The sequence below is a fragment of the Bactrocera neohumeralis genome, unplaced genomic scaffold, assembly GCF_024586455.1.
Source record: "Bactrocera neohumeralis isolate Rockhampton unplaced genomic scaffold, APGP_CSIRO_Bneo_wtdbg2-racon-allhic-juicebox.fasta_v2 cluster11, whole genome shotgun sequence".
Taxonomy (NCBI): Eukaryota; Metazoa; Arthropoda; class Insecta; order Diptera; family Tephritidae; genus Bactrocera; species Bactrocera neohumeralis.
In genome coordinates this window covers 5,998,436-6,017,750 of record NW_026089624.1, presented here as the reverse complement: position 1 = coordinate 6,017,750, position 19,315 = coordinate 5,998,436, and the positions used below count along the sequence as shown (strand labels likewise).

The 19,315-nt window shown below is 36.2% G+C and overlaps 2 protein-coding genes across 18 annotated transcripts in view; both read left to right on the top strand.

The window, feature by feature from the left end:
* Positions 1-19,315, top strand: part of LOC126765715 (craniofacial development protein 2-like) — a 358,631-nt gene that overhangs the window by 149,190 nt on the left and 190,126 nt on the right. The gene's annotated exons all lie outside the window — the stretch shown is intronic.
* The window catches only part of LOC126765740 (uncharacterized), a 113,416-nt gene that overhangs the window by 34,649 nt on the left and 59,452 nt on the right, over positions 1-19,315 (top strand). For 5 of the 17 annotated variants that reach the window (XR_007668540.1, XR_007668547.1, XR_007668542.1 and 2 more), the window contains exons 3-6: positions 244-342; positions 5,297-5,460; positions 5,516-5,635; positions 6,029-6,675. Coding sequence is in view for 6 of the 17 variants with exons in the window: in XM_050483478.1 (XP_050339435.1) it covers positions 5,404-5,460; positions 5,516-5,635 (177 nt within the window). In the remaining 11 variants the exon portion in view is untranslated. Of the gene's footprint in view, positions 1-243; positions 343-5,296; positions 5,461-5,515; positions 5,636-5,753; positions 5,779-6,028; positions 6,928-6,998; positions 7,546-8,608; positions 9,086-9,143; positions 11,238-12,877; positions 12,903-19,315 lie in introns of those variants that run through there. The other 12 variants (XR_007668544.1, XR_007668538.1, XM_050483478.1 and 9 more) reach the window with 6 other exon arrangements.

The following is a 19,315-nucleotide window of genomic DNA, read 5'->3' as shown; positions in this document are numbered from 1 at the left end:
AACAAAAGGTTGATTTGATGTTTGTTACTATTATAAGGAATACATTCCTTAACTCGCGCCTTCCAGCTACCTGCGCTGAGTGTACAAAACTTTGAATCGATTTTCCCAAATATGTCATTTTTAAAGTCGGTGACCATCCTACAGAAAAAACTACTGAATTGAAAAATTGAAAAATTAAAAAAAAAAAACTCGGCGTCAATTGAAAGATAAACTAAAAAAAGCATTTTGATTTTTTGGTTTCAGATGATCCAGTGATGCTGTAGGCTGGTCACCGCACAAAAACTTCTTTTCGAGGTGCCTGCAGAGATCGACTATAAATCCGTTATTCCTCGCTATTTTTCGGTAAAACTTTTTTTTAAGTATCCTTCAAATGTTGTACTTTCATATAATAATAAGTAAAATAAACCTACAGCAATAATTTTTTCTAAAAAAATTCATGAAAAAAGGTCTTTTTTCGAAGGGATTAGGGGTAGGCAAAGGCACGAAAAAATGAGAGTTTTCAGTATTTTTTTTTGCTTTTAAATTATGTTTTTTTACAAAAGTAGTAATATGGCATTGTTATAGGATGTGTTGACGATAAGTCACGAAAATTCAAAACAAAACCTTAAGTTCCAAAGTTATAGTTGTTTGTGTTGTCCCTGTTTCAAAAAAAGGTACTTGCGGTGACAATCGGACAAAAAAAATTAGTTTTATAAATAGATAAACTCGGGCCTGATCGAACGATATTTTTTATTTTCAAAATTAACAAAATGCCGACCTTAGGAAATTTTTTTTAAAGTTTTGCGAAAAAATCAATCTACTGAACGGTTTTCGAGTTACAGTTGTCACCGGTTCAAAAAACATTGTTTTGAAAAAAACGCGTTTAAGGTTTCACACTAGCGCTTTGAAGTGCCCGAGCTCTCTTTGCTATTTGTCGAATAACTCAAAAACTAATTATCGGATCAACGTGAAATTTTCAGGGAATATTTTTAAAATATTACACTTAACGAAAATGCACAAAAAAGTTAATTTTTTGAAAATTCTAACTACCCCTAACCCCTTAAGCTATTTCGCTTCTGGTATAGTTAAGTTTAGTAAAATAGAGCAAAGAATTCCTGCAAATTGGTTAATACCTTACCCTTTTTTTACCTTAATCAACTGTATGATAACTTTAACATTGGCTATGTTAAGGGAATTTAAGTCCTTCTTAATAAAAGCTAATAGGTACAGCTTTAAATATGTTTGTACGCATGCCAATTCCTAGGACAAGACCAAAGTTATTTGGCTGTTTTAGACTAATTTTTGAAATTTGTTCGCATTTTATAAAAAGTTGATTTTTGAATTGATCCATTTTAATTATCTTATTACTGTTGACAACTCAACTGAATAGCAGTGCATTCATTATATCGATTTGTGAAAAGTCCAATGACATGAAAATGTAGTTTAGCCCGAACCTAATACCATTACAAAAGACACAACTTTGAATCCAAATCTCGGAATGACCAATTTTTTCGTAATTCACCAATTGTAGGGAGCAATTTAATAATGTTGCTTCTCAGGAGAAAGGCCAGTTGTATCTCTTAACCCATGGCCTTAATTTGTTGCGATGAAAGTACCGTACTTGATATTTTATTGATTGCTAAATATGTGGAGCGATAGCTGCCGTTATGCTCGTATGCGCAAACGCAGGCAACTCTTTTCAGTTTTGATATTAGAAATCCTACTGAAGTCTGCGATGTACCAAATTGGGTAAGAAAGATCTAAAACTAATTCAAATTAAGAAAGGAGGAGCGTGAGCAAAAAAATTGTTATTTATTTTTACAAACAAAAGAAATATACATTCACTTTATTAAATTTATTAACAATTTTGTAGTTAGTGTACGATGTATACACAACAAAACATATTTTAGATGTTGTTCTGGTTGATACGCTTATATCACAGCAAACATCGTAAAATAACATACAATATGAATATAATATAAATATGCATAACAAAATGGGGAAAACACGAGTACGTACGATAAGTGCTTTAAGCATTATATTATTTAATGCATTCAAATCTAAACGTTTTCTGGATTTTGTTTTTATTAGACTTAATTCAAAAAATTATTGCTCGATAGCGGCTGAATTGTGCGGATGACCAAATATATTATAACTAAAGTTGCACAATTCTCCAAAAAAGTTCTATATTGGAATAGCTCTGAAAGTTTCCTTTACCTCAACATGTGAAATTGAGATTCGATTTCATCCGAATCATGTATCAAATTAGGAAATTGGTGAAGTAATGGCAAAATTGGTATGTCAGTATAAGTCGTTACTTTTTTTGCAGCATAACTCGCTTAAATTTAATTTTCATATGACGTAAGAGGTCCACATATAAGCTTACAATGGTACATTTAATTTTTCGCCGATCTTTGTCAAAAACTTGCTGTTTTGCAAATGTTTCTCAGCTCGATAGCTTATAAGTATTTTATCAATTGTAATTAATACCAAATGTAAACTTGACTCAAACAAGTAAAACATATTGGTTTTGCATGTAATTGCGGAGAATGAGAAGTTAATTTTAAGGACTGAATAAAGTAAGGGGAGCAGCACAGTTTCAGGATGGAATTCTTTATTCAAATCATTGACGATCTTTAAAATAATGGGTTGTCAAAAAAGTCTTGCGGTATTTTTATTGAATTTTTTTTTTATTGAAATTGAAATGAATTTTTGATGAGTCATGCCCAGCGTTTGACCGATGCTACGGCTGCTACTATGCCGGTCTCTTTCCACCAATTCAGCGATTTTATCGCAATTTTCGGCGACAGGCCTTCCGGAGCTTGGCGCATCTTCGACCACCTCTATACCGGAACGAAAACGTTGAAACCATCGTTGTGCGGTGGAAATGGAAACTGTTTCCGGTCCATAAACTGCACAAATTTTATTGGGGGCTTGAGATGCATTTTTGCCTTTATCGTAGTAGTACTGTAAAATATGCCGTATTTTCTCTTTATTTTGCTCCATGTTTGCGACGCTATAACTCACGAACGACTTAAAAGAAACGACAATCAGTCAAAAACGTGTTAGCGCGTGAAATGAGCTTTCCAAAAAGGTATAGCATGACCCGATGCGACGAATAAAACTAGAACTACGCGCTTTCAGCGCCAACTAGCGAAAATATCGTAAGACTTTTTTGACAACCAATATAAGTCGATACAGCAGGTAAAATTACCCATTAAGTTATAAAGCTCCACTGTTTTTATTTCAAGACTACAGGATAAAAAGTATAATCTTCGAGCAATTGGAGCCTCGTATAAATTTCCAAAAGCAATGCTTTCAAAATGGACCAATAAACAAAGTGATGTACCAATGGACCAAAACTGCAATCGTACGTGTAACTGTCAGCCCAACAATTATGGTTTACATCCACCAGATAATTACTAGCTTACAATCACAGGACTCTCCTGCTAGAAGTTTGCATATCATTAATGCATTTCTGGCATAGTAAAATTAGTTTCACATACTTATTCTACCGAAGAGTAGATTTAGTGTGAAGCCCAGGTATTTAACCTCATTAATTTTCTGTAACTATAAGCCGTCAATAGTAAAAGTCCTTCGCAGGCATGAAAATATTGCCCAGTTAATTATTTTGGCAGTGAATAAGTTTTTTGCAGCTACCCAATCCGATAGTAGTTTGTAAGGTTGTAGATTGAGTACGCCGAGGACGTCTCTCGCAGATCAATACCGTATAACTATATAATCTCTAGGACTTTCGCTAAAATGTCCCAAATTACCTTGATTGTCTTTGTATTGAGGTCCCTGACCTCTCCTCTGTGTCCTGTAGGATGCGCAGGTTATCCGCGAGCAATCTGCTGTCTATTCGTCCGTCCATGCTAGCGATAACCTGAGTAAAAATTAAGATGCCTTGATGTACACATGTTTCCTGGTCCTATAAAAAGGTTGGTATTACTGATGTGCGGACCATTGCCACTCGCACAATGGCGGTTATCACAACTAACGGGTTTTAACAAAAGTTTTTTTTTAATTACAACAAAAACAGTTTGGGATAGCAATGAAATTCTTTTTTCCTCTGAACTTGATTTCTTTTGCATGGCCATCACAGACATACTTGCAGAAGTCCAATTTTCGACGGTTTTTAAGCATAAATCGGCCGATATTGCTGCAATTTCACGTCTGATATTTGTACAATGACGCCGCCGGGCCATACACCCTCACACACTGATTTATGGAGTACGTGTGGATTGCCATTCAGCCAGAAGTGATCCTCATGGCTGAAGACGATTTTTCGATGAAAATCCGGATAATTTTCAAGTTGTTGCTCAGCCCGATTCACGAGCATACGACTATTCTGGTGTTAAAGCGGCTTCAATTCTTGTGTCTATTTGATCTTGTAAGCGTTCTTAAAGTTGAAGCCACTGACTTCGAATTTCGGTAGTAAATTTTAATAATTTAGACTCGTTTTTTGGATCGTATATCTTTCCATAATGAAATGGCAAACCTTACGGAAGATAAATGTCAAAAGAGCGGGAAAAAATATGGGGTCGTTTGCTGTCCCTATCGGTTTACTTTCGGAGCGTCCCTAGTAAAAACCCGTTATAAAGTATTGCTTTTACTTGGATTCAAATTAAAAAACAAAAATATTGATAATGCCATAGTACGAAGATGTATAAAACAGGGTATATGTTTACCTAATTTAATGATTTTGAGGTATTCGTCTAACCCTATACTATATATATAGATTAGTTTTTGAGATATATCAATGAAAATCGGGGAAAGACAATAGGGTTTACCTGATCTGAGATTTTCAAACTTCTGTTTGGCTTTATACTCCATATAATGGTCTTATATTTGGCATGTTTGAACTGTCTTAATAAACTTGCTATAAACCCGTTTCGATACCGTTATGGTAATATTTTGCAGAAATTAAATATTTGTTGTAACTTGAACAGATAATATTAAGTTTGCCACGATGTTTGTAACACCCAAAAGTAAAAGTCGGTATTTGCAAAATATTTGTTTAAGTATCAGCTGAGCATCTGTAAAAAAACATCAGGGTTGCAATATTGCAGCAGTTATTTGCTTGCTCGAACATCCCCTATGTCTAAAATATATGCGATCTTTCTATTATAAAAGCTTTCGGCTATAAAATTTAAATCAATTAATACATTTTTTATACTAGAATATTATTGCAATACTGCAACGGTTTTTTACAACATAAATTAAGGTTTCTTTCAGAGTAATTTTCCTTTTTTTATATCCTAGAAATCAATATATCATTGCATGAAAATTTTTACGGCTACATGTTTGTTTTTAGGTATAAAATGGAACCTTGGAATATAATAAATTTGTTTCCTGCTCAAATTGAATGAAACAGTAATATACAAGGAAGCCACATTTACATACAGTGTATATTTCTCTGAAATGGGGGGAGCTATGGGGAAAAACGGGGTCAACTTTTTGGATGCTCTACCTTCACAGGTAACGGTATGCTTTTAAATTGAAATCCGTTTCGTGCTAAACTCTGACATTTCAGGGTACATTACACATTGTTATGCTTGGTCTTGATTCAGCTGGGAAAACGACGGCTCTGTATAGATTGAAATTCGATCAATATTTAAATACAGTACCTACAATTGGATTCAATTGCGAAAAGGTAAATTATGATATTTTATTTTACGAAATGGGTCATTACTTCGCTGTTATAAACGTTTCAGTAAATCTCTAAAATAATAAATTCGATGTTAGCATTTCTACAGGTTTTTTTGTTGTAGGGGTTAATTGAAACCATCCGTGTTACTAGCGAAATTGTTATCTAATTTCCACACATCACCAGCATAATTTGTGATATACATATAGCTTTGCTTTGATTCTTTATTCGATTTTGCGTTGTATATTGTTAAGTAAAAGTAGCTGAGGGTACACAAAATGCATTCTATATTACAATGGTTGTTGCACAGCTAATAGTGTACTAAAAATTGAAATTCTCATAAAATACTTCAATAAAATTTATAATTCGTATTCGTACATTGTTTCATATCATTTACAGCAATGTCAGCAGTTAACTTGTATAACATCGAAGCCAAAAAACCCAAACAAACATAATTTGTTCATTTCTCTCAACAATATATACTATACATATTCTGTTTTGAAGCTTGAAAGGCAATGCAATATAAAACAGCCTAGCCAACGAGTGCATGGTGTGTGTATGGAAAACAAGAAAAGAAATGTTAGAAAATTATTTCAATTTAAATGAGTACAGTCAAAGCGTGCTTAAAAACTTATTCAAAACAAATATTTTATAAAAGTACAATTAAAATATGCTTACATATTTATAATTTATTGAATAGTGTAAATTAATAGTGTATCTTATATTATTTAGTATTTTTTTTAATGTTATATATGTTATAATACTGCAATGTTTTAGGCAAATTAAGTACCGTGCTCTGGCGTAGCGGTAGCAAAAAATTGGGAGCGGTATGAGAGCAGAGCTAATTAAAATTTTAATGTGCTACAGTTCTTCTAAAATATACTTCTTGTTCAGCTTAGCTCAATTAATTTAGATAGTGCTATAAATAATTTAAATTTATTTGAAGAGGAGGATTAATTTATGTTTCTATACGCATATGTTCTTACTCCTTATTATTTACTTATTACTACTTAATACATTAATTTTAATACTGTGACTGAATAACATAGGTTTGTATTTTTATTTAATTTAAACACTGGCTGAATAAAATAAGTTTTTGATTTAGATATTTTTTTTTCTAAATAAAATATTCAGGGGTGTCGTGGAATCTTATAGTTGTAGTAATCAGAATTGAAACCGATAAAAACGTAGTAGGTGTCATGAATTCAGATATTATTGGTTTGATGTTCGAAAGAGATTTTGTATCGGTTTTTCTATCAGAAACAAAGCAAGGAGATAGTCGCTGACAGACTTGGAATGTAAGTTAAAATATCAAGTTATTTTATTTAATTAATAAAATTTAAAAAATAATTTATCTTTATTTCTATAGGGAAAAACATAAGAATAATATACGAAATATCTAAACTGTTAAGTTTTTGGGAACAAATCCGGATATTTAAAAAAGATGTACAAAACGTAATTTAGCACCCAAATGTGTCTTTATTCATTCGATAAATGTTACCTCTTAAAATCTTCCTTTAAATCGGAACTCATTAAAAACTTTAATAGAATTGCTTCCAAATGTTTTCACTTTACTGATGTAGTAAGCAGATGTTTCTAATATTGGTTTTGCGTATGTTCGAAAAGACGAAAAAACAAACAGATTCTGTGACACCTTTAAAAATCTGAATCGGTTTGCAATTCTGACAGTTAAGAAATTCTGTCTTGGATTCTACAACACCCTTGATTGTTTTGCTACGGCTTCCGTCAAAGAGAGAGCGCTAGCAATAGCAAAATGAAATGTTACGGGAGTAGCGTAGCTTTTCAAACGCTGGTTTTGGACTCTATGAGCATTTTTTTTCTAAGCATTGTTATTTCAAAACAATACTGCAGGGGTAGGCAATAAAGACTATGGCAATAAAGGCAATGGAAATCAAGTCACATGGCTCTATTTTAGCTGTTTCAACTTATACAGACGGGAGAAGATTAGACTCCAAACTCCTATGGTCCAGAGGAGTATTTGAGTGCTCTTTAATTGTTATAAAACCGAATTTTTGCGTCGGTGTATGACAAAAGAAATATGACTCCATTATTTCACACTGGAGTTCAATCGATAGTCAGCATAGTGGACTGCACATGATGAACCAGTTCTCAAGCGTGGAAAGACGAAAAAGTCGGCTGGTAAGGTTATGGCATCAGTCTTTTATGATGTACGTGGTAAAATATTAATCGACTGATTACTGAGCCATTGCACTGCGTATTTGGTTGCAGTACTATTTTTCATTCCCAATATTTAGCAATTGAATAATTTTTAAGGAAGGATCAGTTTGAAATTGTACGCATATATTTCATCGTTTCCTTTTAAATATTGTACTGCGTTTTGCAATGCTTCGAAAATATTTCTATATATCTGAAATTGTTATAAATCTTTTTATTAGCATTGCAGTTATTCCGCTTTCTTTATGTTAGGTGTGGCGTTTGGTTTGTTATGAATGTATTTGCGTCCTTCGCCCATAATCTAGCTACTTAGCAATGCCTTGACGACGAAAATATCAATGCCATTTTTTGTGGAGATATTAAAAATATCGGACGGGTTCGTCCTAATACAAACTGCCTGGTGCAGGAATAAAAATCAGTATAATCCATACACTAAGTATGCATGCATTCAAAAATTAGTGTGCTCCTTCATTAGCTCTGTGCTGTTATTTTTTGCTTATTTCTTTTATTTGAAGTAATACAAGTTTCAAATGATTCTTACATGAACTTTGAACACATGCTTCTGATTTGAAATATTAATTGTATTGACTTTTAACATAAAGAGATAAAAAGTATCCTTTGTTCGTAACCTGGCTCTAGGCAACCTCCCCACCAATTTTTAGCCGAATCGGTTCAGCTGTTCTTGAGTTACATGGTTTGTCCGGAAAGTAATAGGACTGAGAGTCGATTTGAAAAAAATTTATTGAACCAATCCTTACAATTCTTTAAAAACTTTCAAAATAGGTTCCTTCTGCGTCGATGCAGCGCTGCCAGCGTGAATTCCAAGCATTGAAGGCGTCACGGAAGGCATTCTCCTTAGCCTTGAGAGCCGAGGTGCATGTTGCTTGGATCCCCTCTGTCGTCTCAAAATGCTTGCCATTCATCGGCATTTTCAGTTCGGGGCCACATCTGGGCTGTAGGGCAACTGCGAAAGCATTTAGATGTCGGCCTTGTAGTGGTGAAACTTTCAATCGGTTGCGATGTCTTCTCGGACTCGATTGACCCTTCATTTGAGCCTCTTGAGAACTTCTACGTAAAACTTGGCGTTGACGGTTGGTACAGCAGGAACAAATTCATGGTGGACGAAGCCTTTAATGTCAAAAAAGACAATGAGTATCGTTTTCACTTTGGATTTGCTCACTCATCAGCGACCTCTTCCAGGTCCTCCATAGAGGCCTGGTGCCACCGAAACACACCATTTCTTGCTAAAGAAAAATCTGGGTAAGTCTGCTTGATCATATCAAATGTCTGTGTCGCAGATTAACCGAGTTTCTCACAGAATTTAGTCGCGTAACTCTGTTCAACGGATGCTGCATTTTCGGCTTGCACCACTCACAGAAACACGTCGCGGGAAAATGTTTGTCCTGACTCTCCAGGTGCTCGGAGACAACTGTCAACCACTCGTTCGCCGTCTAAGAACGCCCTATACCGATTTCAGAAAAACTTTTATTGTGGGATATTCATAAGAGATAGACAAATACCATCGCGGAAACCTTTTCAATGTGTTCAACACATAGTACATTATTTTGATAAATCTCGTAATGCTCAGCCTGAGTTTGCAATGTAAGCGGAAAAACATTTAATTATTTACGACATTACATTAGAAACGCCAAATATAACAATATTTCTCCACTATTTAAAGGATGGTTACTATGCATATAAACCTTTCTCTTCAAATACTATCTATTAAAATAATCGCACCAAAATCCGTTGCGTAGTTTGAAAGATTTAAGCATACATAGTGATATAGGGATGATATTGATATCATCGGCCTCAACACCCACGCCGTTAGTTCTGCTTTCTCCAGACTGGACAAGGAAGCAATGCAAATGGGTCTGGCAGTGAACGAGGGCAAGACGAAATATCTCCTGTCATCAAACAAACAGTCGACACACTCTCGACTTGGCTCTCAGGTCACTGTGGACAGTCATAACTTTGAAGTCGTAAATAATTTCGTCTATCTTGGCACCACCAATAATGTCAGGCTGGAAATCCAACGCAGGATAACTCTTGCCAACAGAGGCTACTTCGGACTGAGTAGGCAATTCAGAAGCAAAGTCTTCTCTTGACGAACAAAAACCAAACTCTATAAGTCACTCATAATTCCCGTCTTGCTATATGGTGCAGAGGCTTGGACGATGACAAAAACTGATGAGTCGACGTTGCGAGTTTTCGAGAGAAAAGTTCTGCGAAGGATTTATGGTCCTTTGCGTATTGGCCACGGCGAATATCGCATTCGATGGAACGATGAGCTGTACGAGATATACGACGACATTGACATAGTTCAGCGAATTAAAAGACAGCGGCTACGCTGGCTAGGTCATGTTGTCCGGATGGATGAAAACACTCCAGCTCTGAAAGTATTCGACGCAGTACCCGCCGGGGGAAGCAGAGGAAGAAGAAGACCTCCACTCCGTTGGAAGGACCAACGCGTTGGCCACGGCGAATATCGCATTCGATGGAACGATGAGCTGTACGAGATATTCGACGACATTAACATATTTCAGCGAATTAAAAGACAGCGGCTACGCTGGTTAGGTCATGATGTCCGGATTTACGAAAACACTCCAGCTCTGAAAGTATTCGACGCAGTACCCGCCGGGGGAAGCAGAGGAAGAGGAAGACCTCCACTCCGTTGGAAGGACCAAGTGGAGAAGGACCTGGCTTCGCCTGGAATATCCAATTGGCGCCACGTAGCGAAAAGAAGAAACGACTGGCGCGCTGTTGTTAACTCGGCTATAATCGCGTAAGCGGTGCCAATATTAAATTTTGTTTTAAAATTGGTAAAACTTTTACCGAAACGTTTCAATTGATGAAACAAGTTTATGGCGAAGATTGCCTATCCCGTAGCAGAGTGCGCGGTTTCAACGTTTTCAACGCTTTCAAAGTGGTCTTGAGGACATAAGTGACGATCAATATGTGGGCCAATCAAAATCCGTGATCACCAGAAATTCCATTGAAACTGTGCGTGAATTCATCAAAAATCAGCCGAAATCATCATTGAAATGCATGGAAATGGAATTAGCGCACAAATTGACTGACGACCAAAAATTTCTCAGAATCCAACATTCGAAGGACGATTATTTGACCAAATATCACATTTTAACCATTCTCCCCGTATTCACCTGATATGGCACCGTGCGACTTCTTACTTTTCCTCAAAATGCATTTGCTTATGAAAGGAAAGCGTTATGTAGACGTAGAGGCCATTCAAAAAGCTTGCACCGGCATACTGGCGGACATACCGGCCAACGAGCTAAAACACTCGTTCGACATGCTTTTAGACTGTGCAAAAAGCTGTATTGAAGCAGAAGGAGACTATTTTGAATAAAATAAATTGATTTTGCCGAAAAAAAACATTTGTTCTGTTTTTTTTAAGTCCTATTTACTTTGGAACACATCTTGTATATCTCCATAACATTATATTTAGTAAAGAAAATTTGAAATAGTTTTTATCATTTTAGTTCATGTTCAATTCTATACTAAATGGCTTCTCTCCACAAAATCGGATATATGTTTCTACAAAAGTCTGCTTTTTCTGTAGAGCAGTGGTCGGCAGCCCATAGACCCGCGGGCCCGACTGCAATCGTGTTTTTACACAGACACGATCGGCAATTCACATGTACACAAGAGATTTGTATACACAAAGCAGCTAGTCTCTGCTTGACTTTTGTTAAAGCAACATTATGCGCGCTACACTGCAAAAATATGTTTGACAATTCTTGGGAATTGATGTTTTTTTTCTTTGAAAATTATTTAAAAAAGCCGCAATGCTACATTTGTTCGACACAATTAGCAAAATTCAGCAAATATAACATAAGAAGGCACTACATGTCACACCATATTGATTATGAAAAGTACAAAAATGATGAAAGAGCGGAACTACTTGTCGAAATGAAAGCCAAAGTGTTCAATAAATTTTTAAAACAGCCAGATCATAATCAAAATTGTGAAGAACGCCAAATATTAAAAGCCTCTTATGTTGTTGCGCTTGCATTGGCAAAGAAATGTCGTCCACATGAAGACGGTCCTTTTGTAAAAAATCTTGTTGAAAATGTTTTAAATTGCTTTGGCCAAAGTGGCAAAGATATGGCTTTGCTTGCTGAAACGATTCCATTATCAGCCAGAATTGCCGTACAGCAAAAATAAGTAATTTTTTATTTGAGGATTTGAAAAAACGCCTTCAGGAATGTTTGTTTTTTTTTTCTATTTGTTTAGATGACAGTACTGACATAGGTAATACATGCCAATTAATAATTTTTTTGAAAACAGTCCACGAAAATTTGGTTACTCATGAGGATTTTGCTGGGTTAGTTTCTTTGCATGGTCATGTAAATGGGCAAACATTGTGGGAAGCTGTTAATGAGAGAGTTTTTTCAATTATTGACAAAAATAAATTGAGTGCTGTCTGCACAGATGGAGCAAAGGTGATGGTGGAAAAAAAGAAGGGCTTTAATGGGCATTTAACCAAACATATTGATGTGCCAACATTTCATTGCATTATACATCAGCGAGCCTTATTTGCTAAAAATTTATGCTTGAATGATGTGATGAAAATATGTGTAGAAATTATAAATAAAATAAGAGGGGGTCACAATGCGTTAAATCATAGAAAATTTAAAACATTTCTTGAGGAGGTTGAAGCTGACTACGGTGATTTACTGTTATTCACAGAAGTAAGGTGGCTTAGCAGAGGAAGAAGTCTAGAAAGGTTTTTTGAACTTCGATGCGAAATTTTAGAGTTCTTAAAACTGGATCAGTCTCCAGATTCTAAAAGATTATCGGGTCATTTAAGCGAGAACGATTTTTTAATCAGACTAGCATTCCTTACTGACTTTTGTAATCTGATTAATGAACTTAATCTTGCACTGCAGGGCGAAAATAAACATATATTTGAATTATTTCCAATTATTAACAATTTCAAAAGAAAATTACAAATTTTAAATGAAAAATTAAGAAATAAAAATATAAGCTCACTGCCGAAAACTGGATCATTTAATTTATGTATTTCAGATTCTTTATTTCAAGAATTCTTTACAACAAGTGAGGAAATATTTCACAACATAAACAAGAGATTTGAAGATTTTAATAAAATATTACCGGCTATAGACCTTCACAATAACACTTATGTTTCTGATGTACAAAATCAAAGCCCTGCAATTAGAAAAGAAATACAACAAATGATAGAAGATGTCTCATTACCTTTGGCGACGGGAAAGGAGTTTTGGAAGCAAATATGTAAAAAAAATACCCAAATTGCACAACCGAAATATATAAGCTCTATTCAATGTTTGGCACCACCTATATGTGCGAAAACGCTTTTTCTATATTAACCCATTTACAACCATTGTACTCGTTTGTGTACAGAAAATCAGTCAAGTTTAGGCATGTGGCGTAACTCAATGCTAAGTATTTGCACACAAATTTTTGATCATATGCGTAGTTTTATTCCTAGAAACAACAAAAAAAAAATACATTCGCTTCACGCGAATCCATAACGGCACTTTTTGTGGCGTCAACTTCTGCGCGGTTTTTTCATATTGTGTGATTTTGTGTCTTTAGTCATTATTTTGCTGTTGATGAGCTATTATCTGTGAATTGTTAGTTTTAAAATTGTGTGTTGTGTGAGATAAGACTAAAGAGATCAATTTTACAAAAAAACCCATTTGAAAAACCTATTCTTATTTGAGGTATGTGCCTTTTAAAAGTTGTGTACCCGCTTAGGTACAATGGCAAAATGTGAAGGTTAGGATGGCTATTTCCACTTCGTGTTTTTATGGAAAGAGATATAAACAACTTTCACAGGCTTTAGCTGACATCGCGGATGATGATGAGGCAGATGACGTCGATATCGTTATGATTCCTCCTGACGTCGATACTGACGAAGAGGAAGGTGATGAAGATAACATAAATGAAATAAACTTGCCTGGCGACGTTGCTGGATGCGTTGAAGTATTCAATAACAGCATAAACTTTGACAGCGAAGTTGCCCAGCTACAAAGAATGGGTGCTGAAATACGTTCTGTAAGCCCTATTTGGAACAACGAAGCATGCAACTTGACAATGGATTCGACTACTATATATATAGAAAATAAGATGTAAATGAAAATGTATTTGGATGGTAGAAGTCCCGTTGAGGTATTTGAGACACTGTTTGATAAAGCCGTAGGAGCAACGAGAGAAAATAGAACTAAAAAATGTCCTTTGAATCCAAAAAAATATTTCCAAAAACAAGCAAGAGGATATTTTAAGATCAAATACGACCACAATAATAAAATATTGTTTGTCAAGTGGAATGACAATAATGTCGTAACTATGGGAACTAATTTTGATACGGTTGAACCGTTGTAATACGTAAAGCGTTAGTCAAAACTGGAACAAAAAAAGATAAGTATACCTCAGCCAAATTTACTTTCAAATTACAACCACGGTATGGGCGGTGTTGATCTATGTACATGATCAGGCCGTAAATGTATACAAAATTGGGATTCGAGGCAAAAAATGGTGGTGGCCGCTGTTTACTTCGATGATGTGCTCCACAATGGTAAACGCTTGGAAGCTGTACAAAGACGTGAATAATAGTACCAAAGATTTGCTTGAGTTTCAACGTGACATTACGCGATACTACCTACGACACTACACATTGAAAAGATATTCTAAGCGCGCGTTAGCTCCAAGTGTTTCTACAGCTGGAGGAGCACATTTTCCAAAGAGAATCCTCAAGCCTCTTAGATGCAGAGTCTGCCATAAACGAATCAGGTGGATTTGCGAGCTATGTGGTACTGCTTCGTGCGTGGAACGCGACTGTTTTAAAATAGCCCACTCATAAATATTTTATACACTTTTGACCATTGTACTCGTGTGGGTACAGCGAAATTTTCGTATATGTAAGAAAAAAAAAAAAATTTTTTTTGTTCATCTCTGCGATGGTATAAATCAATAAAAAACTGAAAATTTAAAATAAACTTATTTTTTGACTCCTTGGTTGTAAATGGGTTAAAAATCATTAAAAGCAAACATAGGAATCGTTTAACAGACACGAATTTAGAAGACCTCATGAGAATTAAACTTAACAAAACTGATATGAACTGATGACATTTTAAGAACTGTTTAATGGTTAAATTTCAGGTGCAAACAGTGAACGCAAAGTTAACCTATAATTTCAAATAATATTTATAATATTTTTTTTTTAATTAAATATTCATATATTTAACCCTGCAGTGGTTGTGCGGATTACATATGCATAAACTTTTTATGATTAACAAATTGAAGTTTTTATTTTTTTTTTATAATTTTAGTGAAATGAAATACATTTACGTTTTTTTCTTAGTTATAATGAAAAATACCTGAAGTAAACAATAAACAAAGAAGTAAGCAAATATGTGGATTAGTGTGTTTTATTTTTAAGCTTGAAAATAACATATGTACATACTTATATAATCCACGCGACCTATCACGTCACTTTACGGTGCGCTAGCACTGCAAGGTGAATCGAATTAGCTTTGCGCATTTTTCCAATATTATTCAAAATACGTTTAACATTTTTTCAGACTTCTACCCCTTACAAGGGAATGATTTTTCAAGTTTTCGAAAAGCAGTTCTGATATTTTTTATTTTGTAATATATAATACTTCTCAGTTGTTTTTAAAGTTTTCTGTGAAATTTTCTAAAAAATATATATTATTTGCGCGCAAAATTTTTTGGGTGTACAATTTGACAGCGGCAATGAGTATTTTTGCCACATACACAAGCAAGAATATTTTTGTATGCGTGCACTCGGCACTTGCCGACCACTGCTGTAGAGGTACAACATGCCACCATGTGAAGTAACCACAAAACATAAGGCTCCCCACCATACTTTACTGTTTTTGTAACAAGGCTCATTTGGACAGTTTTCCCAAAGCGATGCCAGCTATATTGTTTGACAGCTGACTGAAAACGATTCAATTTTGATTCGTCTGAACAGATTACAAGCTTTCAGTCATCTGCCATCCACTTTCGGTGTTCTGTGGCGAGTTTCAACCGTGCCTTGACATTATTTACTAACAATGCAGTTTATTTGCTTTTTACCGCTGCAATATAACCAATGACGTGGAAAGCTTATTTGTCATTCCATTTACTAACAAGCTTATTTATTTACATTAATGCGTATTTTGGTGTCAAGTGGTTCTCACCTGAAATAGTTTGCCTTTTCCTAACTCTTGGTTTATTTTAAGATCTTTAGATATTATTTGTGTGGAAGACCTGCTCTTTTAAAGAATATAATAATCCCATCAATGAGTGGTTACAGTTTCTTCATTATTTTGAGTAGCTATGAAATTAATGTAATAGTTCTTACCAGGCGCACTTAAGCACAATATCAATTAAATATTTTATTTATGTCGTGAAAAATGCAAACTTACGGTAAACTTTAATTATACCCTGAACAGGGTATATTAAGTTTGTCACGAAGTTTGTAACACCCAGAAGGAATCGTCGGAGACCCAATAAAGTATATATATACATGATCAGTATGTCGAGCTGAGTCGATTTAGCCATGTCCGTCTGTCCGTCTGTCTGTATATATACGAACTAGTCTCTCAGTTTTTAAGATATCGTTTTGCAAATTCATTCAAACGTCATTTTCTCTTCAAGAAACTGCTCATTTGTCGGAACGGCCGATATCGGGCCACTATAACATATAGCTGCCATACAAACTGAACGATCGGAATCAAGTTCTTGTATGGACAACTTTCACATTTGACAAGATATATTCACGAAATTTGGTACATGTTATTTTCTAAGGAAACAATGTAATCTCCGAAGAAATTGTTCAGATCGATTAACTATAGCATATAGCTGCCATACAAACTGAACGATCGGAATCAAGTTCTTGTATGGACAACTTGCACATTTGACAAGATATATTCACGAAATTTGGTATATGTTATTTTCTAAGGAAACAATGTAATCTCCGAAGAAATTGTTCAGATCGGTTAACTATAGCATATAGCTGCCATACAAACTGAACGATCGGAATCAACTTCTTGTATGGACAACTTTCACAAGATATATTTACGAAATTTGGTATATGTTATTTTTTAAGGCAACAATGTAATCTCTAAAAAACTAGTTTAGAACGGATTACTATAGCATATAGCTTCCATACAAACTGAACACATAGTTACTAACAGAAATGCACCTGTGAAGGGTATTTAGCTTCGGTGCAACCGAAGTTAACGTTTTTTCTTGTTTTTGTTGAAATCGTAACAGGTGTATAATTGAGTACATGTGAACTGTTTTAATTTTTTTTACTTTTTTTTAGAATTTTTACATTTTATGTTTTAGTATTATTTAGAATTGAACATGAGCTAAAAGAATAAAAAAAATTAAGACTATTACCCATTTGTGCTCCCCACTGTATGTATAGTACATCAGTTAATACGTAATATATCTTCGGAAAATTAAATGAAGTTAAGTAAAAAATCCCTATATACGGTTGTGCGCTAGGTTTGGGATCCGCCACGTAAAAAAATACCCCCAGTGAAAAGAAGCAACAAACCTCGGATGAGTGACCCCTCTTTTGATGGCGACCATGGCAAACGAAATAAGTACTACGAATTGAGGGCATGCACCTGGAATGTCCGGTCCTTTAGTTGAGAAGGTGCCGCTGGCCCAGCTGGTTGATGTCGTCATTAGAGAAAAGCCTGACATCACCGCCGTCCAAGAAATGCGATGGACGGGACAAGGACTGAGACGAGTAGGTCCCGGTGGGTAAGGAAGGTCTCTTTGCCACAACAGTCGGTAAATTCGGCCTCCACGAGGAGGCCCAAATGGGTTGAGGCTGATCGACTTCGCCGGAGCTCGAAATATGGTTATCTTTAGTACTTGATTCCAGTATAAGAAAATTCATTAAGCTACCTGGTTGCCTCCGGATCGAAAAGCCACCAACGAGATCGATCATGTGGTGATAGACGGCAGGCACGTCTTTTTCTATGATCTCCGAGATCATAACATCGGTCCGACCACCAGTTCGTTGCAGCTAAGATACGCACCCGCCTCTGTACAGCAAAAGACGCACGTCAACAAGCACAAGGAAGGTTCGACGTCGAGAAGCTGCAATCATAACAGACAGCCGAACGACTCTCTACTCGACTTGCACACCTGCTCTCTGAGAGCACTCGTCAACAACTCCGTATAAGGGAACTGTGGTATGATGCATTTTAAACTCCTTACGTAAAGGTGTAACCGAAACCATTGGATTTCGGAAAATGCAAAAGAACAGCTGGTACGACGAGGAGTGCCGTGTCGCAGCGGAGAGAAAACAGACTGCCTACCTCGCAACGTTTCGATCGACCACAACACGTGCGGGATGGAATAGATACCGACAGTTGAACAGGGAAGCGAGACGCGTTTGCAGACGAAGAAAGAGCGATACCGGAATGCGTGAAGACGAAGATCTTGACAAGCTCGCCGACAGGGGTAATGCTTGAAAATTCTACGAAAAAAATGTGGCGACGAACGGAAGGTTTCAAGACCGGGACATACTCTTGTAGAACACTCAAAAGTGATTTAGTGACTGATGCCCACAGCATTCTAAAATTATGGAGGGAACACTTCTCCAGCCTGCTGAATGGCAGTGAAAATATAACGCCAGGCGAAGACGAACCCGGTTCCTCAGTCGATGACGATTGAGCAGACATTCCATTGCCTTACCATGAAAAATTCGCATAAAAATTACTCACCCCGAAGAACAGCAAGACGGCGGGAGGCGATGGATTGCCGGCCGAGCTATATAAACGCGGTGGCGAAGAAATGATAAGAAGCATGCATCATCTTTGTCGTAGAATATGGTCGAACGAAAGCATGCCCAACGATTGGAATTTAAGTGTGCTCTGCCCAATCCACAAAAAGGAAAACCCCACAATCTGCACCAACTACCGTTGGATAAGTCTCCTAAACATCGCGTACGAGTATAAGGTTCTATTGAGCGAATTGTGTGAAAGATTAAAGCCCATCGTCAACAAACTGATTGGACTTTATCAGTGTGGCTTTCTTCCTCTTCTTAATTGGTTTAGACATCGCTTACGCGATTATAGCCGAGTTATCAACAGCGCGCCAGTCGTTTCTACTTTTAGCTTCATGGCGCCAATTGGACATTACAAGCGTAGCGAGGTCCTTCTCCACCTGATCGTTCGAATACTTTTAGAGCTAGAGTGTTTTCGTCCATTCGGACAACATGACCTAGCCAGCGTAGCCGCTGTCGTTTAATTCGCTGAACTATGTCAATGTCGTCATATATATCATACAGCTCATCGTTCCATCGAAAGCGATTTTCGCCGTGGCCAACGCGCAAAGGACCGTAAATCTTTCGCAGAACTTTTCTCCCGAAAACGCGCAATGTCAACTCATCAGTTGTTGTCATAGTCCAAGCCTCTGCACCATATAGCAGGACGGGAATTATGAGTGACT